Source organism: Neophocaena asiaeorientalis, unplaced genomic scaffold (assembly GCF_003031525.2).
Source record: "Neophocaena asiaeorientalis asiaeorientalis breed wild unplaced genomic scaffold, Neophocaena_asiaeorientalis_V1.1 scaffold484, whole genome shotgun sequence".
NCBI lineage: Eukaryota > Metazoa > Chordata > Mammalia > Artiodactyla > Phocoenidae > Neophocaena > Neophocaena asiaeorientalis.
In genome coordinates this window covers 163319-189414 of record NW_020171830.1, presented here as the reverse complement: position 1 = coordinate 189414, position 26096 = coordinate 163319, and the positions used below count along the sequence as shown (strand labels likewise).

The 26096-nt window shown below is 41.2% G+C and overlaps 1 protein-coding gene across 2 annotated transcripts in view; it reads left to right on the top strand.

Moving 5' to 3' along the window:
• Positions 1 to 13936, top strand: part of LRMDA (leucine rich melanocyte differentiation associated) — a 1082484-nt gene extending 1068548 nt beyond the window's left edge. The window contains exon 7 of one of the 2 annotated variants that reach the window (XM_024740463.1): positions 13779 to 13936. In XM_024740463.1, the coding sequence (XP_024596231.1) occupies positions 13779 to 13858 (80 nt within the window). In that variant the 3' untranslated portion in view covers positions 13859 to 13936. The remainder of the gene's footprint in view (positions 1 to 13778) is intronic. The other variant, XM_024740471.1, reaches the window with a different exon arrangement.
• The last annotated feature ends 12160 nt before the right edge of the window (positions 13937 to 26096 follow it).

The window sequence follows — 26096 nt, the reverse complement described above, 5'->3', positions numbered from 1 at the left end:
CCCTCTTTCCCTCTCCCAAGCCCACACCACTTCATCCATAGCTGCCCCATCCTGGGCAGAGACTGAGAGGGCAGGCCTTATGGGGAAAGGAAGTTGGCTTGGTCATCTACAGAAGGATGGAAGCTTATATATGTGCAGTGACTCTAGACAGCCCCTATCTTCTAGGGAGAAGGGTGGAGTCCCCCTTCCCCTCTCCCCACCCCCACTTCTACACTTCTAACTCGTGGAGCATTCTGACTTCTTTTGCCCTCTTCTTCCCTGTCCCCAATACTCATTTAAACCAAATTTTAATTGTATAGCATTGTTGGAGGCCTACCAAGAATTACATCATCTTCCTGGGGTCCTGAGCCCCACAGGAGAGGTCACGTGGGCTTCGGGGCAGAAGAGGGACAGCTCACAAATCTCCTAGAGCCACGTTGTAGCCTGCAGATGGAATTCACACTATGGTCCAAAGCACAGTTGCTCCTCCGTCGGCCACCCCCGCCTCCATTCGGAGTCTTTCTTTTGCTGAACTAACGACTGGCGCTCGGGGAGTCTAATATCCACGGAGTCTGGGCCCTCAATTACTGTAATGACTTATAATGAGATTTTGGCCAAGTAGCAGGTAGCAGGTTATTACTTCCTGCTCAGCATGGGCAATGTCTACGATGTTAATTTGTGTGGCCGAATGTGGCTCAGAGCTGGGCATCAAACTGTCAGAGCCAGATGTATTCTATTAGGTGGGAGGCTCACATTGGCCCACGGGCAATTTTTTTTTTTCAATATGGAGGCATGTTAACTCACCGCAGGGTGAATCTTGACAAACTCAAGCCAGCCAAATAAAAGGGGTAATATTCCAAGCCATCAAAGTAGTATGTTCCAGAGACAGATAACACCTGGTGCCACCGACTGTCAGCAATGTCTCTCTGACCCAGGCCATTCCATCGATAGGCAAAAAGTATACCCCTCTTAATATTGCTGGAGAGACTCTGGTGCCTTCATTAAGTTTTAATGAGCCTGACCCTAATGAAGACCCTTATAATATGCTCTTCTATTGTTTACTTTGTCTTTATTTTGGCAAGAAAAAAAAATGTTCAAGAGGTTCATATTGCTCGTATAAACTGCTTTCTGCTTCCTTTTGTCCAAAGCAGGTTAGAGGTTGGGGAGTTGAAGATCAAGAAGTAATGAAAAATATTTTGGCATTTTGCAGTGAGAATTGCTAGTGCCCAAGAATTATGCTGTGCTCCCTGCAATGACATACTTTTAGTTATTTTTTTGTAATGCTGACTTCTTTCTGTTAGATCATATATCAGCAGATTCTCTTCGTTTTCCTTTTGGAGAAAGCAATTTAAAGTGTCCTGGAATTAGGAAAGATTATAGTAATATCAGTACAGGAAAAGTTTGTTTGGAGTCTAATGAAGGGCAGATGGAGGCTGGACTAATGGGCCTAAGAAGGAAGGTCTTGTCCTCAGTTCTTGCAGAGTTTGAATTATGACAGACCCGGTTGTTACTGGGTCTGCTTAATTTTATTTGAGAGGTTCTTTTTTGCAGCTTGAAGAATGAAAAAAAGAAAAAAAAGCAACTTGTCTTTATTTTCAATGACTCTCTTGAGAAATTTTAGCCTGAAGAACCAGACAGAACTGTGGATGTTTTCTCCCCTTTTGATGTGAGCTTTCTAATAGGAACAGACCTGAAACCCAAAAGCAAATTTCTGCTTGAGAGCAAAGCCAAAATTCCCATTCAAACTCTGCAGGAGGACCCCCTCTGCTCACATTTGTTCATATAAGATTCTGTCATTTTAGAGGGAGGCTAAAGACTTTCTGGGAAATTTTTTCTGCAAGTTCTTTTTTCTTAGCCTTCATAAATTATGGTTTGTAGGTTCAGTTCCAATCTACTTATCCAAAAAACTCTTTTCTTCTGTTAATGTAATCTGCACATCACTTAAATTTAAACTTTCACGATTTTTGTTTTATATTAAAGAGCCGGAGCAATCTATTATTAATTATTATTTTAGGTATGGTTTGTTTTCAGGCTGCTGTTAGGAAGACAGTAAAACCTCCATTCACTAAAACTCGATACACTAGGAATCTCAGTCAACTGGATTTTTATCTCTGAGTTTGAGTGGTGTTGATTCTACAAGAAGAAAAACTGATGTCAAGAGTTATACTTTTTTAAAAAGGGAAAAGGGGGCCCTTTTAGGTTGTCCTAGAACATTGTTTCTTAAAGTGTGGCCCCCTAATCTGCAGCATCACTACCACCTGGGAACCAGCAAAAATGCAAATTCTTGGCCCCAACTCAGACCCCCTAAACCAGAGACTTTGGTGTGGGGCTCAGCAATCTCTGTTTTCACAAGCCTTCCAGGTGACCCCGTGCAGGGGAAAGTTGGAAAATCGCTGACGTGGGGACAAGCCATGCAATTCCTCCACCTGTCAATGTCCAGGAATGTGTAGCAAACTCTGGGGTTCAGAAGAAGTATTCCGAGATCCTTTCATCTCTTCTACAATGACAAGCAATCTACTGAGTATCTCATGAAGCATGGGTGAAAAGCCATCATTTCTGCCCTTGGGGAGCTCCTATAAAAAAGTGGTCTTAAGACCTTGAGAAATGTTCAATGAGCAGTCTTCCCACCCTAGTGAAACCTCTGAACAGTATCATCCTCACTGTAAATCCTCAAAGAACTCCTCATGGAGTGGCATGGACATATATACACTACCAAGTGTAAAATAGATAGGTAGGGGGAAGCAGCCACATAGCACAGGGAGGTCAGCTCGGTGCTTTGTGACCACCTAGAGGGTGGGATAGGGAGGGTGGGAGGGAGAGGCAAGAGGGAGGGGATATGGGGATATATGTATATGTATAGCAGATTCACTTTGTTATACAGCAGAAACTAACACACCATTGTAAAGCAATTATACTCCAATAAAGATGTTAAAAAAAAAAAGAAATCATCGTGGGTGGTCACCATGAGATATCTAGTAAGACAGTAAAATTGAATTTGGTTTTATATAGTGTTTCATGTGTGAGAGAAAACTCAGGAAAAGTTTCTACTGAACCACGAATTAATGAGATAATTTAATTAATTAACTGGAACCCAACATTTCCCTACTGGCTAGTCAATCTCATGACTGTTATATTAGGAAAGTCTACAGGAAGGAAGTGTGAGAGCCTATTTGCTTCACTGACCACTCGAGCGGGTTCTCGGCTGACACGGAGAGTCACACCTGGACTCCACTTTCCTCTAGTCCAGTAGATCCAATTTTTGTTTACTACCTTCTCTGATGGAATCCACTCATTTATTTGAATTCTACAGATTCTCATTTAAAATGCCATTCCCTAGAATGTCATACCTTTATTGCTGTTTCAAAAATAACATGTTTGAAATCCCTGGAAACCCATGAATACCTCTTTCTCCTGAAGGGAGGTGGTCATTTGTTGTTCTAGGCGTGAAAATAATCACTAGCCCATGGGCCAGAGACCAGTGATAGGGACCACATGGTGACCAAAACAGAAGCTGGAGTTATGATTTTATTTTTATTTGAGTAGTTTCTACCTCTCTTTTCTTTCTTTCTTTGTTTCCTAATTTTTTATCGGCGTATAGTTGATTTACAATGCTGTGTTAGTTTCAGGTGTACAACAGAGTGAATCAGTTATACACCTACATATATCTATTCTTTTTCAGATTCTTTTCCCATATGGGTTATTACAGAACATTGAGTAGAGTTCCCTGTACTATTCAGTAGGTCCTTGTTAGTTATATATTTTATATAGAGTGGTGTGTGTGTGGTAATCCCAAGCTCCTAATTTATCTACCTCTCTTTTCTGATTAACCTGGACATATACTCAGAGAGGGACGACAACAGCTGTGGGTAGGAGGCAGCCAGGATTTGCTTGGGTAGAGTACATACGCCTTTTGTATGTTTTATTGATGCAGGTTTTATTTAATTCTTATGTTTTTCACTTTTTTCACTATCAAATGAGGATTAGTAACTCCATGCTCTTGAGTGGCATATTTCCTTTTGGACTTGCCTGATAAAAATCTTTTTCTAAGAAATGTGGGAAGCTATCTCTGTTTATCTTTGCGTGCTTCTTTACATTTATGCAGGTGATATGCAAATTTCCCCAACTCCTGAGCCTAGAAGATTAATTAGAGCAATTGATAGTAAAGAAAATTAGTCCCTGAAATGGAGATCAGAGGCATTTTTTTGGTGGGAGGTGGGGGGGTGGGGGGGCTGAGGGGGTGTCTGGGAGCCCCATTCTCAGAAACCCTTCAGCACAGATTGAGCAATCATGACATATTGATCATCGCAGAACCTATAACTGGTGACTGAAAGCACAGTGTGACTTTAATGGCCCTCTCTGAATCGTTGCCGTCGTTTATTTATTTATTTTTTTAGAAGCAGCTGTTTTTCCTAAATTCATACTGCCCTCTAGTGGCCATGCTCCCAACCTCACTTGAAAGGTGGCAAAGATGAATGTGGAGATAATGGTGGGAATGGCAGAGGTGGTGAAAGGGGGAAATTGTTTTCTTTTTTCTCTCCTGTCTGAAAAATTTCTGAGTTCCTTGGTCAAAAACTAAGAAATAAAAATGAAGCTGTACCACTTGACCACTGTCCATTTTGACTGACAGCCTGCTTTGTGGGACGTCCATCTTTGAGCAGCACTGAGGGAACTTCATGAATCTGAACTCATTTGCATCCCATCTTGGTGTGCACTTTGGAATCCAGGCCATCTCAGATCCATTAAACCCCACTTAGAATAGGCAGGTGGGAGAGGAGAACACACTCACGCCACATGGCTTTGAAGATTCGTTTCCCCCGTTGGAAAAGTAGGTAGGAGTCAGCGTAAGTCAGGTTGTGGATCTTTGACATTCTCCTGTCCTAAGGGCAATCCTATAATTCAGAGGGATTTGAACTAGAAAGGTAACATTGCTGGGACTTCCCTCATGGTCCAGTGGTTAGGACTCCACGCTTCCACTGCAGGGGGCACGGTTCGATCCCTGGCTGGGGAACTAAGATCCCACAAGCAAGTAAGAAAGATAGCATTGTAATTGTTTAGTGTCTGGTCAGGTACTGTGACTTTGGGGAAGCCACTTAGAACCTCCTCTTCTCCTTAACGAAAATGAAGATCTTTAAATTCTGTCCCAGGGAGAATTCTTCAATACGTTTAAAGAAATACTTTCAAAGGAAATTTTCCTATTCTGTGTTCAAGCTTACTAGGAAGTACAGCAAAATAATAAAGTGTCATAGGAGTGTAAAAGTAAACCATTGTTTAGGAAGTCAAAGTGAAAACTGTTTCTGGCTTCATTCTTAACTGGCACAAAAAAAATGTAACCTGAGAATAAAACCCAAAATCTGGATTGCTAAGAAGATTTAGTAGTGGTGGGTTGTTGGTTGTTTTTCTTGTTTTCGTTTTAGTTTGGTTTGGTTTTGTGGAGGAGGGATGTTGTTGGAGCATGGAAATATTTACTGTGGTGTGTGACTGCTGATACTTACATATTCCTCCTTGACTGAAATATAGCATGTGTTGAGGTAAGAGCCAATCATATTACTGATGTTCAAAACCAGGAGTAAGGGAGCCCACCCTCAGATCTGGAATTCTTTCCCATCCGTCTGGCCTACCCAAACGACCCCCGGTACAAAATAATTGAAAAAGCGTTGACGGGCTTCCCTGATGGCACAGTGGTTGAGAGTCCGCCTGCCGATGCAGGGGACACGGGTTCGTGCCCCGGTCCGGGAAGATCCCACATGCCGCGGAGCGGCTGGGCCCGTGAGCCATGGCCGCTGAGCCTGCGCGTCCGGAGCCTGTGCTCCGCAACGGGAGGGGCCACAACAGTGAGAGGCCCGCGTACCGCAAAAAAAAAGAAAAAAAAAAGCATTGACATCTGAGGAAAAGCATGTTGACTCTGTTTCCTTTCCAGGATTCACATCATGGAAACATCGCTGCCACATAACTTTTAAATCTGTCAGCTTAATATTTCCTCGAAGTGGAGAGGACATTGAATGGCCTGGTCAGGTCTGGGTAGGGCCACAGCATCTGCACCTGGAGCACAGAGACCAGGGACTCACACGGGGACAGCAGATCTGGTTACTAGGGATCCGCTCAAAGGTGCAGTTATCTCTCGGACTTGCACCCGATTTCACATTTCCCACTAACAGGTTATGTGAGGGAGAAACTGGCCCTGCATTTTTTTTTTTTTTTAATCCTCTCCTCCCTCCTTCCCCTCTTCTAAAATGGCAAGCCTCATTTCACCTGCCCTGGGAGTCCAGAGTGTATTTTCCACAGGCTCTGACTTGTCACATGGCAACTTGTCTGCCACTCACGTGACTATTCCTGCAGCCTCCCTGGGCAGGGAGATTGGCTTCTCGGCCTTGCATTCCTCTCACCTCCAGTAGAGATTTTGCCAGTATACTTTCCCCACTGACTGGTTTCCTTCCCCTGCTTTTTTCTTCCTTACAAACACGTGAGTGAGACTTGACAAGGCCCAGCGTTTGTCTAAGGAGGCCATATAATCTGCTCTCTCAGTGGAAAGTTTAACCTTAAGTCGAGCCTCACTGGAGGAGGCCGAACATTGGGGCCCCATGTCCTTATCTCAAAGGGATACGGTGCCTACATTTGTGTCAGCTTTCTTCCAGGATATCCAAACCTTTGCTTTGGTAGCTCCTACTCTGTTTTTTGAATGGTGCTTGGTAAAAAGCAGCGTAACATAACCCCACAATTTATTTCCTGTCTTGCATCCAGAATACTTACATTTGTCCTGTGTACTCTTTGTGCTAAAAATAAATAGAAACCACCATTTACTTGAATCTGTAATAAACTGACAGCAACTAAACCTGCACATCATATAATTTATTATGGATGAAAAAGTGACCGAAGATTTATATCTTGTCAGTATATTGAAAACTGCACAAATTCACGGGAAGGAATTAGCCTTTGTAGAAATAATGAAAACAAAATAAAATTGAAGTGAACTGAAACGACACACAATAAAATGTGTTGTCTGAATTTCAGCAGAGGACTCAAGTCTTCCTGTCACAATTTAGATCTGCAAAATTTTACTCAAGGAAATGTAACCTTGTGAAAATAAATGACTTGAAGAGATTTAGAAGGTAGAACCGGTAAAATTTGATATTCGCCAAAAGCTGATGGAGGACTTTCACCCTAATGTAAAAAATCACATGGAAAAGAATTGATCCCATTGAAAATAAATTCAATAAAAGAGAAATGAAAATGTTCAAAATAGAATATGGTTTAACTTTGAATTTAAAAATTAAGGAATTAAATTTGTGAAATGTAGTAGTAACTATTTCTACAGAAAGTAGTAACTAATTTCTAATTAATTTCTAATTAGTTCTGAATAAATCATGCTTTCTGAAAGAAAAAGTACCAGGCTGGTGTATGTGTTATATTCATAAGCCTGAAGCCAAACCATCCCGGGGGTTCAAAATGGCAGAATTCAAATGTCCACCATTGCAAAATATCAGGGTCAGCAGAGCAGGGTGAGAATACCCGACCTGGGGTTGTTTTGTATAATAAAGGAGAAGAGCTCAAAAGCGTGAGCTCATTTGAGAGACTAGGCAACCTCCCTCGAGCAGTGTTGTTTGACGTGGTCACTGCAGTACTTAGCAAGGACGGTGTGCCCACCAGTCCACGGAGAAGACAGCAGGTGCCCTTATAGACGTTTTGGGGTTTAGCAAGCATTGCATGACCGTGGCACCGCATTCCAAGCTAAGCTGCAGATTATGAGCTGAGACGCTCGCCTGAAATCATGCTCAGCTAGTTTGGAAGGAAGTCCCACTTTCTTTGTCTTCTCTACCCTTCCATGGGTCAGGCGGAGAGCCTTTCCCTGTTTCATTTCCAACCTAAGGCTTCCCAGATGTGTCTGCAGATGAAAGGAAAATATGCCCCTCCCCACCCCCGTGGAGGATGGACTTTGTCCTTCCCCCAGAACTGCTCCTAAGCTGCCTCTTCCCTTAAGACCATTTTAAAATCTCTCTTCATTTTGCCTTAGTGTTTAAGTAGCTTACGCTGAAGGAGGATGTTGTCCCAGGAGCCTGTAATTCTGCAGGCTCTGCTAAATCCTGTGCGATGTCCACAGCAGAGTCCATCACACAGGCTGGCCTCAGGGTATCGCTCCAGCCACTTCTCAAGATCATAAAGCATGGGTGTTTATTCCTTCCCAGTTCCCGGTTTACTCAGGACCCGCACATAACAAAGTCCGAGGAATGTGCTTTCTGGGGAACGTCCTTTCTCCTGTGTGATGTTTACAGCTCTTAAGCCTGGATGATAACGTTCAGTCCACTGCTCTCTTTCCCACCGGCCATCGTGATTGCTTTGTTTTTGTGGGAGGGAAGTGTTGAGCATTAAAACAACACTAGTGCTGAGGAATTGAGGCTGTTGCCTTCTGTTACTTTGCCCTCTCCTTTAGTAAGGCAAGCATTTAAGCGGTGTATAGTTTTTAAAAATTTCCAATGCCTGTCGTCTTAACAGAGGTTAAAATTGAGCGTTTAACAATTGAAATTCCTTACTTTGTGGATTCTGTTTAAATTGTGGTATTTAATGGTATTGATTAATGTATCTATTCAAATATTTATTGAACACCTCCTTGGTACTAAGCACTGTTTCAACCACCTGGTGTTAGAAATTGGGGAGGAGGGATTATTGTAGAGGTGACATGTTGATGGTATGTATGGTGTCACGTGGAACCTTCCATAATAGACAGGAAGGCTCTCTGAATACTCTTTCCGTCTCTGGGCCCACCTACTTCTTCACAACACTGTCATCACTCTTCAGAGGCCGTGAAGAGGCTAGTTCCTTGCTTTCCTCATACAGATTGGCGAACAGGAGTTCCATGAGGAGCCCCCTGCCCCTTGCCTGTTTTGTAGCACTAGTTGGAAGGTGCTGGTGACCACAAACATTAAAATCTGTTTGTCGTTGCACAGTTACACTTAAAAACCTTTGTGATAATAGCGTTTAAAACAACGATTACCGAAACTAACATTAATAGTGATAATAAAATTGATATTTTACTTTTTCTGTTTTACAAATATGAATTTATTGGTCCAACCCATACTCCATCATCAGATAAGTTTTTGCATTTGTATGAGTAAAGGTGATTATTCTTTCACAGCTAAAATATTAATGGTAGACCACTTACTCTGATATGTAGTCTTTAGTTCTGCTGAATATGGAGTTAGAAGACTAGAGCTTATGTCAAAGCTAGGGAGATATAGGCTAATTAGTGGTAAGCACTTCCCAGCTCTGGGTATGAAATACAGGTTGCAGGAAAGTTAGTGGAAGTTCTTTCCTTGGGGATTTTGAGGTCCAGCAGAGCTCCCCTTCTATATCTAATGGGAAAATGGACTGCATGGGTTTCAAGAGCTGCCTTGGTCCAAATCAAATTTTGATTAACTGACCACTGGCTCTGCCTCCTACATCAGGCAATATGGTACCTGGCGTCCTTATCTGCATAAGGGAAACATTCAGAAATGCTAAATCATCTGTTTCAGAACTAAGGTGGAAATCTGGGATACCTGGCCCCTTGCCCTCATTTTACAAATGGAGAAACCAGCCCAGTGAGGGAAAGGTATGTGTACATGGTCACTTAACTGTTAGGGGTAGAGCTGGATTTAAATACAGGCCTTTCTCCACCTCCCCTTACTAAATAGATGGTAGGGCGAGGCCATCCAGAAGGTCAGGGAGTCCTGAGGTGTTTGCTGGACTCTGCATGGCTGTGCAAAGACGTCCTTCCCAGGACACTCAGGGTTTTCCTTAATACCGTCCCTGCCACCATCACAGTGGGGCATCTAAGAAAAGAGGCTGATTCCCACCCCCGCAGGCAGCCCCAAGGTCGTAACTTAACCTGTATAAGTAGAACACTCATTCCAGTGAGGGGAACCATCTAAAAGAAAAAGGACCTCTTTAAAACAGATTCTTCCCAGTACATTTTTTTCCATAACTATAGGTTTAAGAACTTACGGCAATGGCAGAGCCGGCTACTTAAGAAAAATTAGGGGCCTCATTTGGCAGGAGAGGATTCCCGAGGGGACAGGGCACTGTCATTTTTCCAGGGCCTCCCAAAAGAAACCCCCTACAGACAGCTACATGTCAGCCTGATGCATGGCAAGCCTGCTTCGTTTATTATGGGCAATGCCAGATATTTTAATTAAAAACACTACATACGCCATTAAATGTGTTGTTCCCCTTCTAGTCCCAAGACGTGTAGAGTTCGGGGAGACACAAACAAGGGAATGCATTGCAGATGTACACAGAAACCACCGCCTACCGAGTCACCACCCGCGGGTTCCCAAATTCCAGCCTCGGAGCGCCTCCCTGTCAAAATGTTCTTTGCAAGCAAACTGTTTCCTCTGTAAATTTTCTCAGTTTATGGCAGTTGCCGTGTTGGAAGGAGGAAGGCCAGGGGGAGAGCAGAAGAGAGAAACCCACAGTCACCACGTGCCTTCATTTATGAGCAGCTCCTATGAGTTTACAAATAACCTTCGTGATAAGTGAAGTCTTATGGCCACACATGGGACTGGGCGGGGTTTTTTTCCCTCCCTTGTTAATGTTATTTACTTATTTATTAAATACAAAAGTCCCATTTGGGGGGGTAATCCCTTCTGAGCTGTGAGCTCAGGTAGGCGTCTCAGTGGAGGCAACCACCTGGTTAATTTAAGCAATCGTAGGCGGTTCAAGTTCAAAAATCTCATCCGATTTTAACTGTCACTAGCCGGCCCCCCTGTCTCCCCAGGGGAGCAGCGACAGCAGCTGGATTCATTGTCGGCTGCCAGGCTGTCCCTGCGCCTCCTGGAGGAGCCCGCAGACTGAGTGCCTTCCCTTTCCGGATTTTATTCAAGGTGACAGCTCCTCACACGTTGGCGCTCTGATCACCCCAAGTAGCCGGGATATCGGTGGGGGATGAGTGTGGTCCTCCTGCAGAGCCCAAATTTAGATTGACTGAGGTCATCCTCGGGCCTCGTGACCCCAGCGCTCTGACAGAACAGGGCTGCCAGGAACTTGGCCACGGCAGCGAGTTTTGTAATGATGTCTGGGGAGAAACGTTCTGCTGGAGAAGGCGAAGAAGACCTCAAGTGCTAGGGAGTGATGTCAGCTTTCGTTAGCGGGGCAGACAGCGTTAGAATATCCTTGGCATAATATGGCTTTGGTATCTCTGTCAGCATCTCTGTTTTCTGTCACCACACACAATCCTGGGCCTGTCTCGAGCCCTGACACTGTCTTTTCAGATCAGGTTATTGCCAGCCCAGAGATGCGTTCTGCCCCCCACCACACAGCCCCTTTGTTTGAAGTCGGCCCTCTTGTCATTAATGCACTTGATGTCTATTTAAATCTGAGGGTGAGCACGGTATCTGTTTTCCCGTCAAGAGATCATTGACAATGTTAATACCTCATGTCCTTGCCTCGTTTTCCAAGCTCTGACACTTTGCCACAGTCTCCTGCATTCATCAAACAGCCCTCTCTCACCAGGGTGTCTATAAACATTCTTGCTTCCAGGCCCAGAGGAACAGGGCAGGCCTTAAAAAGGACTTTTATCAATGCTGATCAGAAAGCAGGGCTGGGCAGTGTGGCTCAGAACATGTCACCTTCCTCCACATTATGGCCCATGTTCAGGAATATCCAGCCTTTTTCCAGAAGGGCACTTGCTGTCCAGGTTGTATCTAGACTAGGCAAGGTCTGCAGTTGAGGTTTACCATGGAGAGAGCACAGAGAAAAGAATTCAATCCAGAATGTGCTGGAGAGTTTCCCGGAGCAAACGCACCCGCAGGTGTGTTGTGTGTGTGTGCGTGTGTGTGCGTGCGTGTGCGTGTATGTGTGTGTGTCTGCCTTTCCTTCTCTTCTATGTTCTTTATAATACCTGACAGCCCTATCCATTCCTTTTTATAAAAATTCCTGCTGTCCTGGTGCTGTAGAAAGAAATTAACATCCCTCGACCTCATCCTTCCAGATTCTTGAGGGTTTATTGGAATCAGTTATGTTCAAGGAAGCCCCTTGCAGATTTTCAGAGACTTCTGAAACACTCCCACCCAGGCCTGCAGGGGATGCTGTTCCTGGAATGCAGCCTCCACGGCCATGCCCACAGACCCGTCCTAGCATTGGTGACAATATTAGCACAACTCCAGGTGCTACGTAATTCAGCACAATAAAGGGAACAGCTCAGTGACAACCACCAAAAGAATAATTTAGGCCCCAAGAAGGGTCTCAGGGAGGTTTCATCCAAGCTCAATGTTTCCAGGCTCCAGACCAATACAGAAAAGCAGAACTTGGGGCTTGGGGGCCAAGGAAAAAGCATAGCCAAAGGGGAAGAGTGGTCCACAGTGAACTTGCTCAGGGGACCGTGGCAGGAAATGGAGGTGATGACAGCCAGCTCACGGCCCAGTCTGAGGCCATGGAATGATGTCATCCCCTCCCCTCCCTATTGCCAGCTTGCAGAGATTCTGAGACCCCAGCAATTCTCCACTTTGTCCCAAGCCGTCTGAACCAAGGAGCATCTGCCTTGTCATTAAAAGTTTCTGAGAGTCATTTTTAATCCATGTTTAAGAATACGGTCTACAGTTGTATAGTGGAGAAACGTCTCCTGTACAATGACCGAAGTATTTACCACGAAGGACTTCTGATTTGAAGAACCTGAATAATTTCAAGTGCTAATTTATCCCAGATGAATAGTAGATGGTGGTTGCTGGTTTCACACTATCATCAAAATAATGGGGAAAAAACATGTATATAGAAAGCTATTTTTACAGACAGATTTGTAGCTCATGAGTTTATGTTTTATGTACACTTCTTTGGGTTGTTTCTTTTTTTCCTGGTTATGCACACTTCAGAGACTCACAGAGTATTAGTAATAAGACAATTCCATGAAGCTGAATTTTAAGTTTGTTTTTCTAAAATTGAAAAAAACCCAAGGTGGCAAAAAGCAAATTGTAGTTACAGATATTTTCTTGGAAAAACTGATGTTTACTTAATAATACTGTCAAAATAACTGTGGCAGGTGATTTCTTATAGATATTTAGAATAAATATTGAGTTGATTGAAAGGTTTGGCCTTATTCTAGGGGCATTGTTTATAGTTAAGTCCTCTTATGATCTCCGTGAATGACAGGAAAGCTGTGTATGGAGCCACGAGACTATTTAAAATAAAACTGAAGATGAAAATCAAGTGCATTCCAACCTGAGAATACAGTTCAGGATTCCCCTGTAAGAAGAAGGATTCCCCTGTAAGAGGAAGCCATTTAATGTCAGAGGCTCCGTTACTTTCCATGTGGCATTTTGTGAATACCACAGTTCTTCCTTAATCATCCATTATGTACTTGATGTCTGCTGGGATTTGGAAGGTTCTCTCTGGAAATTAACAAAATTGATTCATGATAAAGAATTTGAAAAGAGCCACATTCTGGGAAGATTGTTTTATATCTTTTGTTTGGGCTGGGCCCATCTTTAAACTCTTAATTTTCCATTTTTAGAAATTCTACCAAGAGAACTTGGAGAGGGAAGAGGGTTTTGCTTTGTTTTGAGAAGTAATTGGCCAAACTAGAAAATTCTCTAAAATGTGGAAAAGAAATCATGCAGGAAAGTGTTATTCCTAGGAGCCTGTGCTCTGGTGACATTTTATTTGAATGTCAACTCTGAGGACAAGAAAATAGGGTCCTTCCCTTCTGGGGCTTAATCCATTTGCTGCCACCCATGCATGGGATCTGTGATTGTGTTGTATTTCTGCCTTGCAGCACCTGTGTTTTCGTGCTGTACTACTTGTGCCACCTGTAATGATGTGTATCTTTTTATTTGCAGGTATCCTGGGGAAGTGTCGCTATGTTTACTATGGGAAAAACTCAGAGGGCAACAGGTTTATCCGCGATGACCAGCTCTGAAGGCAAGTTCTGTATGCCTTAGCCAGTGACATGAGAATAAAAGAAAAAAGGGAAAGCAAAAATAAAGAAAAAGCTAAACGAAAAGACAATGGCCCACATCGCTTTTCTGTGGGAAAGCTATGACGTCAGCTTTTGGTACCTTCTGCTGACTTTGCCAGGCCTGTCAAGATCATCCTTCTGCCTTAGACTGAGTGGTCACATAGAGATTGACATGATTGCCCTTAAGCAGGTCTCATCCACCACAGTGACAGACAGCGGTGGCGAAGCACCAGGGCTGACAGGATGAACACCATGATAGATTGCCTGGCCCCTCCACTGCTCACAGGGGAGCAGAGGTCACACCTGAGGCCTCCCTAAGCATGCTCAGTGGCTTTAGTCAAGTGAGCGAGACTGTGTCTTTAGCTCGCCTATTGAGTAGAGCTCCTCCTAATACCATCGTGCTGTGGGTTTATTTTCAGTGAAAGAGTCCCAGTTTAAAGGAAGGCTCTACTCCCTTATTTCCCTTAAATCTTAACCTCTTGTATTCTGCATGGTCCCCTCCCACCCCACCCCCATCAGCCTTTAGCATCTTTATCACGGGCAATGCATTTCAGTTTGCAGTTTCTCAGAGAACAGAAGAGGTAAGTTCTTAGACATGTTGTGCGTTCATGGTGAGCTTTGTGTTCTTAGCATTCGTGTATTGGAGTAAATTGCTTTCCCTAAATCCCTGACTACAAAAACATGGACTTTATCATATTTTGTTCACTTAGAAATCCACTTCTTGCCCTGAATACTAGTCAGTGTCAGGCATCTTTCACAACACCGGGTCCTGGTTGTACCAAAGGCTCTTATTTATTTATTTTTAACCACACACCCTCCCAGCTATGTCTATGGCCATATGTGTGTTTGAAGCTGGCTTGCTCCTTTGGGTGCTATTTACAGGGAGTGAGGTGACAAAAGATAGAGTGATAGGTCAGGAAGTTAAAAAGGAGAGTGAAGACTGCAGAAAACACTCACCAGACCAGACAGTTTTTAATAAAAGGCACAAAACCCTTTGAACTTGGTATATTCCTCAGAATCTCTCAGAAATGAAATCCACAGCTTGCGAGATGGTCTTTGTGCACCTTTGGCTCTATTCCAGCCCTAATGTTACAAGGAAAGTAAGCGTGATCATACTGGTTGGGTGGCTGTAATTCCATTTAAGATACTGGTACACCAGTAGAAGATGTTTGAAAGGATTCTTGCTCTTGGCACAATAGTGTTTATTTTTGCTTTTATTTGGACCAGGTTCATTGTCCTGGGTCTCCCAGTATTCGGTTAGTTTGAGGACAGCAAAACATGAAAGAGAATCCTTCCCAATTATAGATACCAAATGACTAGAGAGCTGCTATGGTAAAAGTCTTTAAAGACTCAGAACCTGCAAAAATCACTGGAAAATAAAATATTTCTAAAAACAAAACACTCAGAACCCCTGAGACACCCAAGAAGAACCTGCTTTCTCTGTTTTAGTCCATTTACATGGCCTCTGGCCTACTGAGTCAACACAGTCCTTGAATGACTTGCGCTGGGGCTGGCAGCAGTCCGTCTTGCAGATTACACAACACTTGGTGATCAGTTATTGAGACAAATTTAGATGGAACTCCTTAAGACCATTAATTATTAGAGGATATTGAATGTTTGGCTTTCTCTCTCAAATCCGTTAATAACCAGAGCCGAGTACCTTTGCTCTGTTTGATCTACAAAACAGCATTGGGATAATGCTTTAAATGAGTTGTATTCAGTCCCACCCTGGTTCTTTGTTTGGAAGCACCAACACATGTTTTGTCCATAGCACATTATGGGCAGCCAGAGTTCTGTGCAAGGGCAGCTAGACTAGTCCAATGTCACATCCAATCTAGCAGCACATATATCCTTGTCTTTATAAAAGCCTTTAACCCTGCCTCAAACAATAAAAAAGCACTTGTGAACTGACCACAGAATTTTTCCATCTTTATTTTTCTTACTTGTTTACTTTTCTTAATGTCAGAACCATTTGTATCATGCACAGGAATGTCTCCCTCAATGCGAGCTTTGGAGGCAAAAAATATTTTTGGAGTGAGTTATTGACCACACTGTTTCCCTCTCTTTGGGTTGTTTATTTTCTTCCAAAATGGTGTAATAACTTTAACTGAGATTAGCTTTAATTATAATTTACGTAATGGCCCTCACGACAGTATATTCATCTTAATGATAGAATTATAGTGAGTTTTGTTTCTCTTAAAAGAGGGATAATGATAATGAACTTGTATTGGGTTGTTTACAGTTCCACTGTTTGTTAAGCAAGATTTTCTGTGCTTGAGCTAGATTTTGGTCTGAATTGGCAGAGGGAGAAGCAATGTGGCATGCTTATCTTAAATTTCTAGGAATTTCCCAAATGTTGTATTTCAAAGTAGAGAATTAAAAGGTAATAAATTCAATGCAAGCAGAGACATATTTCATACCCCCTTTCACCGCTTGGTCTTTCTGCTTTTGACCCTATTCCACTGAGCTTTTTCTTTGGGGATCATGGTGCCAGGCATCCCTGTGTCCTCTCTCCCAGGACACCCATCTGACTTGAGAGCCCCCTGCAGTACAGGCTGTCCTGGGAGTCCTCTGTTGCCTCAGCAAAGTCAGGGCAGACTGTCTCTTTCCTAAGTAATGTAATTTTATAGAACAATTTGTTCCTTGAGGAATAATGTTTTCAGTTGTGGGGAATCCTATTAAAAGTCCAACTATTACAATCATCTGCTTTTACTTTTACCAGCCGTGCTCATAAACCCTCCATCTGTTTGTTGCTTTAAATAGAGGAACATTATAAGAGATTATTACTCGATCAGGCTGCACGTCTGAATGTGGTGCATTTTCACACATTCACGTGTGCTGAGGAATACAAGAAAGAAAGCCACAGATTCTGGATGAAAGGATTTTTTGTTTGCTTTGTTTTGTTTTGTTTTGTCTCTGTGTGTGTGTTTTCCAGCAGAGATGTATCTTGCACATTTTCCAGGGTAAATGTCTTTCTTGCTGCTTCTAAGAAATAACCTGGCTTTCTCGTCTTTCTTAATATGCAGATCAGAAACAATCCACAGGGCTCTTTTCCTCAAAACAATAACAGTGTTCAGTGGCTGCTCTGCATAAGAGCAGGCTAAGTCAGGTGTGTGTCGCTGCCTAATGCCCGGGGTGGACAACACAGGGTCCACTGGGACCCTTACGTGTTGGCCATACAGCACAGCTGATCCAATGTGACATTCACCATCTGCTTTTCCCAATTCTCTTGCCAAGAAGAAGCCTTCACCAAAGAAGGCTGTTAGCATGACTTGACTCTGGTCTCTGTAACGTGTCTAAATACCATGTTGTAAACTACCGTGACTAACACCTAGAAAGGGAAAGAACACTGGAGGGGTAAAAAACATGTAAAAAACAGACCGTCGGCCTTTGGTGGAGTATTGTATGTTATTTCTAGTACATCAGCAAACACTTAAGGGATTTGAAGAACATTCAAAGACAGTCAGCTGTCTGGAATGATTACCTTCCTACAAATTTACCTGAAAATTTCCAGCAGTAGTAGTTCACCTTTGGGTAATTATAATCCTAAATGTTAAGTTGTCACTTTGTGGGCAGAGTAGGTAATGTTATTTGTACATATTAATGTAGTAGCATATGCTAATTTTTCTAAAGTAGCATGGAATGTGGCAACCTAGGACAAGGGGGTTTTCCTAAGAAAGAAGAGAATATTCTAAGTTTGGAATGTGTCTAGGGACGAGTTGCTAAGGTGAGAAAGATGCGAGTGGTAATACATGGAATTATACCAAAGGAGAGCGTGAAGCAGAGCCTGACTCAGAATTAAAGTGGGGACTCTTAGTGGATAGTGATATAGGGGGCTGAGGGAATAAGGAGAAAGGAAGGGAAAAGACAGTTGATGCCAATTAGAATATTTGCTGATGTTTAGCACTGAAGTGGTGTTGAGCAATATTTTCTCTGCAAAATGGAATCATCCTTAAGTGGGGAGTGCCACCATTCAGTGATGTTTTACGAGTTTCTCTGCCTAAGACAATGAAGCAGTGTGGAAAAGGTTGATGACAAAGCACTGTGGGAATAAATGATCATGCATGCGATGGCTACATATGAACAAAGACTAGGTGTGTGTCCAGTCTTCCACAGAAACCAGCATCCTAAGGTTAGTTCCCTAGCTCTTTGTGGGACTGAATATGCTGGCGATAGGATTTGACTGTCTCTGGGTGCAGGCAGTAGATGAGAACTCAACTCATAGGAGGAGTGGATAACATCTAAGTTCAACTGGATGACCTGAATTAACATGCAGAATATTCTGGAAATAATTAATGTTTATGTTGTGCCACATTGATTACTTTAAATCAACTTTTCCTTCTTTATATTGGAATAGAAATGAATTTGAAATGCACTTGGGGATAATCTCCTTTAGACACTAACTTTTCAATTTGAGTATTTGTAATGAGAGGGGCAAAGGCACCTTATGGTGGGCTTAACCAAGATATTCAGACTATTCAAGTTATGGAGCCTCGAAATAGGTAAAAATTAATATACATTATCCATTTACAGATGTTACATTTATTAAATAATAGTTTAAATAATAATAATCAAGTGGCGCTATAAAAGAAATTACATTTGGAAAAATGTCTATTCAGTTCTTTTGCCCATTTTTCAATCAGGTTTCTTTGTTTGTTTGTTTTGATGTTGAGCTGTATGAGCCATTTATATATGTTGTATACTAATCCCTTATTGGTTGTATCATTTGCAAATATTTTCTTCTATTCAGTAGATTGTCCTTTTGTTTTGTCAGTGGTTTCCTTTGCTGTTCAAAAGCTTTTAAGTTTCATTAGGTCCCATTTGTTTATTTTTGCTTTTATTTCCTTTACTTTAGGAAACAGATCCAAAAAAATATTGCTATGATTTCTGTCAAAGAATGTTCTGCCTAGGTTTTCCTCTAGGAATTTTATAGTATCTGGTCTTACATTTAGGTCTGTAATCCACTTTGAGTTTATTTTTGTACATGGTGTTAGAGAATGTTCTAATTTCATTCTTTTACGTGTAGTTGTCCAGTTTTCCCAGCACTACTTATTGAAGAGACTGTCTTTTCTCCATTGTATGTTATTGCCTCCTTTGTCATAAATTAATTGACCATAAATGCATGGATTTACTTCTGGGCTCTCTATTTTGTTGCATTGATCTGCATCTGTTTTTGTGCCAGTACCATACTGTTTTGATTCCTGTAGCTTTGTAGTATAGTCTGAAATCAGAGCGCATGACTCCTCCAGGCCTGTTCTTTCTCAAGATTGTTTTGGCTATTTGGGTTCTTTTGTGTTTCCATACAAATTTTTTAATTGTTCTAGCTTTGTAAAAATGCATTTGGTATTTTGATAGAGATTGAATTGAATCTGTAGATTGCCTTGGGTAGTATGGTCATTTTAACAATATTAATTCTTCCAATCCATGAACACAGTAAATCTTTCCATCTATTTGTGTCATCTTCAATTTCTTTCATCAGTGTCTTATAGTTTTCCATGTACACGTCTGTTACCTCTTTAGGTAAGTTTATTCCTAGGTATTTTATTCTTTATATGTGTTTGTAAATGGGGTTGTTTCCTTAATTTATCTTTCTGATGATTCATTTTTAGTGTATAGAAATGCAACAGATTTCTGTATATTAATTTTGTATTCTGCAGCATTACTGAATTCATTGTTGAACTCTAGTAGTTTTCTGGTGGTGGTGTGTTCAGGATTTTCTATCTATAGTATCATGTCATCAGTGAACAGTGACAGTTTTACTTCTTCCTTTCCAACTTGGGTTCCTCTTCTTTCTTTTTAGTGCTTTAATTTTTTACTGTTACTGTTATTTAACTTAATCTTTCATGAAAAAATGTACTCCAACTTCCACCCTATATTTAAAGTTTGTCAGGCTACTTTTACGCTAGAAAAAAAGTTTTTCTGGGCTTACAATAACTTAGTTAAAACAACAACAGTGAGAGCTACAACAAAATCTTCTAAAATATTTTAACTAATTACTTGACTTATCAGAAAGAGTTGTCAAGTCATCCTAAATATCCTGAAAAGTGTGTGTGTGTGTGTGTATGTGTGTGTGTGTGTGTGAGAGAGAGAGAGAGAGAGAGAGAGAGAGAGAGAGATCAGGATCTGTGTAGAGAACTCCTATGACTGTCATTGTAAATAACTTTCTAAATTTCTTGTAAACTCCACAGTAAGTTAGCTTTTGCTCCTGTTATGATGTTATATAGAAAAATGTATCTGTTTCATACCTAATTAACTAATGTCTACTTTGTGTCCTCCTTTCTTATAAATTGATTAGCTACTTTTTATGACTTGCTTAGGCTCTGGTGTAACAGTATCATGATGTTTTTGGTTTTCCTCCTTCTAGACCTTTGAAACCTAATTTGAACACAATGAAATCATTGTTCAAAGTATAACATAGAGCCGTTTTGTTCCAATTAGGTGATGTCTTTGATACCCAGTGAAAAATAGGTATGGGAGTTATTTCAGAAAGTTAATATATAAAACCAAGTTTTATTCATAGACTGTCCATATTTCCCTGTTTATGTACATTCATTCCGAATTTCCATGTCTGCCTATTTTCATATAAAGGCAGTCTTCCAAAAAACAACTCCATTATCTGCAGAGCTATAGCATATAACCCACATTCTGTAGCCACATTGGCTTTGTCTATGTTGCTCAAATGTAATAAATGTAGGAGCATGCCTCCAAATGGAATACTTCTCTCCCCTTCCCTTTTTAAAACTTTATTTGGTATACCCACTGAGAATGATCCATTTTCAAAGGATCACATTATACTGTAAAAGTTTTGAACTTAATAGTCTATACATTCCTTGAAGGTCAAAGAGTGTATGATAATGATGGAGGTTACTGTCACAAGAGTCGGTGTAGGTATCTTCACAAATTAGGTTTAACTGCTGCCTAACAAATTATATTTAACTGAAAAAAATTAGAATCTCAACTCCAATTTATTAGCCAGGCTTATAGGTTTACACTTGCGAATATTTGTATATATAATATCGATATAGGACATTGACTTATCATATGTTAAAATGGATTTTGCAACTCTCTTTTGACAATTTGGTCAGTGGACCACTTCAGTGGGTAAAATTATTACTGGATTCTTTGCTCTGTTTTTTTTATACACACATGCATATTATAAAGATACAATTTTTTCCTAGAATTATTTTATGATATCAACATTTAATCAAGCACTTAATACCTATTTTATTAAAATGAAGTAGTCAAGAAACCAGACCAACATATATGGATGACATTTGTGAGGACACAGGGGCTCTAATTATTTAATTTAAAACTTAACATTTGCACGTACTCCTCATTCCCTCCTACGCCTACTGGGTTACTGATTTCTCCAAAAATGTTTTCTAAATAATTCCATGGTTCAGGTTGTCCTCTCTGGATTTGAAACTGTCTTTAAAAACTATGCTAATCCATATCCAGAAGGATGCACTTACTCCAAAGATATTTATTGGGCACCTTCAGCATACTAGAAATTAGAAATACAAGAGTAATCAGAGGATGACTTACTTTTGGACAACTTTTATCTGGAGGAGGCTGATATACATAAACATAATCATTATATGCTGTGATAGGTACAAAGTTAGAGATTGCACTAAAGAACTATATGAATTAAGGCCCAGAAATGACAGTGAGAAGTTAATTCCAAATGTAACCATATTCCAACCGTGTCTATAGTTAACATCTTGATCCCAGCTGCCATCATTTCTTACCTGGATCATTCATCCCCACTCTGTGCTTGCCAGTCTTCTGACTCTACCCTTGCCTTTCTACAGCCTGTTCTTGACAGAGTCAGTGCAATCCTTTAAGAAATGCTTAATAATATCATGTGTCTGCCATACCCGTATCACATCACTCGTTTCCCATCTCACTTTGGAGTAAGAGCCAGAGTCCTTATGAGACCCTACATGGCCTTGTATGATCTGTCCTAGAGAAATCAGTGTCCCAGAAGCTGTGAGAGCGAAGCAAAAATAAATGCAAATACCATTCCCTACCACTCTCCCTGCATTCTCTCTGTTCCAGCCACACTGGTCAGTACTGGACTTTGTACTTGCCATTCAGGTCTTTGCTCAGATGCCACCTCCTTAGAGAGGCCTTCTGGGACCACTGTATCTAAAGTAGCACCCCCAGCACAGTCCACTTACCTTGCTTCATTTTCCTCTGTTGCACTTGGTCATCACCTGACATATTATATATTGATGGGAAGGGGCATTTTTTGTCCAAACAAAGGGAAGGACTTGTTTTGTTCTGAGGCTAAAGGGTGCCTTGCGCGTACAGGCACTCAATAAATGTTTTATGAAAGAACAGTTCCAATTCACAGAGGTCTATTAGGCTATGTTTACAGACATACCGTTGCACATTAAATAGGATGAATCTCTTTCATTAAAGGGATTTTCACTTGAAAATTTTCTACCTCTTTTCTTTATCTTGGATCAAGCAAACAAACTACTTCATTCTGTTTGGGAACAATGTACAATGTAGAAGCATGAAAAATGGGCAGTGGAAATGGGTTAACAATGAAACAGGAAAGGAAAATGAATGTCAAGAAGTGAAATGACAAGATGATACGCAGCTTGACCTTGGATGGTTTGAGATGCAGTGTCAGCTTTATAGGGCCCTCTCTAGTTACACCTCATGCAACCAGCAGGCTGTATGGATTTGATTGTGGACACACCTGTGCATTCTGTATCAGAGATTGTATGTATGGACGTGGAAGCTCTTCTCATTCATTCAGGTAAAATTTTTCAAACAAAATCTAATCTTTATTATAATTCTTATATACCATTATAATAATAAAATATATACAAAGCAAGATTTAAAGAGAAATTCAGAGCCATTATTTATGAAACGAACTCTTCTCAGACATTATTATTTTATCCAACATGAATAGAACTAATTTATTTTAACTTTGTAACTTAGCCTCACAACCTTGTCAAAACTTCAGATAGGTGAAGGTAAAATAATGAGATATTTTTCCTGTCAGGAGTGGGGTACAGAATTTATGAATCTAGTTAGGTAATTACAATTATCAGTTATATAAATGCTGTAAAAACTCTTTACATTTATTCATTAATTTAATCATGCAACAACTTCATCAGGTTGGTGCTCTTATCCACACTTTATTTATTTATTTATTGGCTGCATTGGGTCTTTGTTGCTGCGCACGGGCTTTCTCTAGTTGCGTTGAGTGGGGGCTACTCTTCGTTGTGATGCGTGGCCTTCTCACTGCAGTGGCTTCTCTCGTTGCGGAGCATGGGCTGTAGGTGTGCGGGCTTCAATAGTTGTGGCTCATGAGCTCTAGAGCACAGGCTCAGTAGTTGTGGCACTTGGGCTTAGTTGCTCCGTGGCATGTGGGATCTTCCCAGACTAGGGATCGAACCCGTGTCCCCTGCATTGGCAGGCAGATACTTAACCACTGTGCCACCAGGGACGCCCCTCTTATCCCCATTTTAAAAATAAGGAAAGTGGGCTTCCCTGGTGGCGCAGTGGTTGAGAGTCTGCCTGCCGATGCAGGGGACGCAGGTTCGTGCCCCGGTCCGGGAAGATCCCACATGCCGCGGAGCGGCTGGGCCCGTGAGCCATGGCCGCTGAGCCTGCGTGTCCGGAGCCTGTGCTCCGCAACAGGAGAGGCCACAACAGTGAGAGGCCCGCGTACTGCAAAAAAAATAAAAAATAAGGAAAGTAAGGCCCTGAAAGGCTCAGTCCTGTGGACTAGGTCACATACTGGTAGTAGTTGTGAATTCCAGGAGGTTAATTAGGCTCTCTGGGTCCAGAGTCCATGCTCTTCACTGCTGCAGTATCTCTGCGAGAGGCATTTTCTGACTTCATAAAATTCACATTTTTCTGATGATAGAGATAACTGCTTAAAGCATGTTTGAAAGTTCTCTTTTGGAACAAATCTTAAAACTCTTTTACAAATCATTCGTGAATCGAGGCTTAGTGTGAACACAAAGAATAAGTAGCAGTCTATAACTCAGTGACCCAATTCATCCCCTGGAATATGTTTTTTAAAAAAGCACTCGATAAATAAATCCAAGTTACCTTCAAATGAAAAATATTTTCTATGATTTAAGATTTTTTGAAGACTTCCTATGAACACTTAGCACAGTGACTTGAAAGAATTAATTGCCTGGAAAACTCACATCCTGGTTTCTGCTTTCAGTTAGGAAATCATTAGTTATGTTGAAAATTTGGGAAAACTTCATCTTAGTGGATGGTTGTGAATGGTGCCCCAGGACCTACAGGCCTGGGTTCTCTTTCTGCTCTGCTCCCTGATTTGCCCCTCTGTCTGGCCTTCACTTCCTGTGCCAGGTAAGGGAGGAAATGGAAACTGTCCAAAGGCAGCTGAAGTTAGCACCATTGAAGGCAAAGGGGATCCCCCAGTGTCTCTCCAAACTTGGAATTTAGTGACTTTGGGAGATATGATGTATATGAAAGTGCTTTGCCAAATAAAGTGCTACCCCAGTGTAAATAATTATATGGTAAATTGAAAATTCTGAAGGCATTTTCAAAAAGGAAGTTTTGGAAATGTTTTAGGTGTTCAGTATCATTCTTAGAATGAGGGCATAGTTTCTCAAGCTGGCTACTTTAAAATAGACAGAAGCACAGTATTTGCATCATTCCTAGAGTGGGGACTCTAAAATTCGTCACCTTTTTATAGCTGAGTCTCATATACTCAGTTACCTACTGCCTTAGTGTTGTTTAGACTTCATGGGTGGTATTTTTCATGTGTCATATTTTCACTTGGTAATAATCGTTTGTGGATTTTCACTTACTTTATGCAGTGACCATACTTGGAAGGAATGAATTTAACATTTCCTCTAGTTTCTGTTTATTCACCAGGGCTGGACTTGGGTGAGGTAAGTGAGGCACTCACCTTGCATACAAATGTAAGTGGGCCCCAAAACTCTCAGTAATAAAGAGAAATAATATTTTAATCCAATATCTTAAAAAATAAAAATTAGTGCAAAAAAAGTTCATGATGAACAAAACATTAAATGTTAAATAAAAAATGTTTCCCTTAGCCCAGGCTCCAATGTGGCTCGACACAGCATTATATTCACCTGTTCTGTTCTGTCCTTAAAGCATCAAAGCCAACAAACTCACATTCTATGTCCTAGGTCTTGTGCTTAGTCGATACTTATAAACTAGACCAACATGTTTTCTAAGTAATCACTCAGAAATGCCCCTTTCCCTTCTTGCTTCCAACATGTTTGATCTGTTCTCATTTCTCTGACTCTGTACTCCCTGTATGTCTGACTTTAGTGCCACTTCTAATTTTGGCCATCCATTCTCATTTAGTTTTACTAATTTTTCAGAAATTCCTCCTGGCTTGACTCTTCTACCTTGGGCCTTGACAATTCTACCCAGACCTTTACTTTCCTTAATCCTTTGATGTCCCCAGTTGCCTTGGGTAAGAAATTACACTTCAGACTACTGTAATCCCAACCCTGGCTAGGTCATACCCCTTGGGGAAGGTTGGGGGGAATTTGGACACCGCTTATTTGATGTATATTTTAAAAATTCTTAGTCCTGTCTACACTCGACACTGGTTTAATTTACAACTAAAAATCCTAAACTGTGGCTTCTAGCTAGCTCCATTACTGCAGGCTAAGTTATATCTGTGATGGTTTCTCTTTATCTTTACATTTTCTCCATTTAGCTATTAAAGCAATTCCCAGTGGTTTTTAGTTATCACGAAAGTTGTTCTCCTCTTCCACAGAGTGGCAGAAACTTGGGAAGACTATGCCTTTTGTTTGTCAGTGCCTGTATATGAAGTGAATAAACCCCACATTTGTTTGTTCCCTCCTCATTATAAAGTGCTATTTTTTCCCCACCTAAGGAGGACTGAGAACTAGTGTATGTATATGTGTACGTACATATATACACATACATGTGTGCACATTTATATACTTAATCCCTTCTTTTAATAGAAATGGCTTCATATGCAATGTCCTGCACCTTCTTTTTTTTCACTTAACATCCCTAAAGAGCAAAATGGATGATGTGATGGTCAATTATATGTGTCAACTTGACGGTCCATGAGTGCCCATGTTAAATGTTATTTCTGGATGTTTCCATGAAGGTGTTTCTGGATGAGATTAGCATTTGAATTGGTGGACTCAGGAAAGTAGATTTCCCTTCCCAATGTGGGTGGGCATCC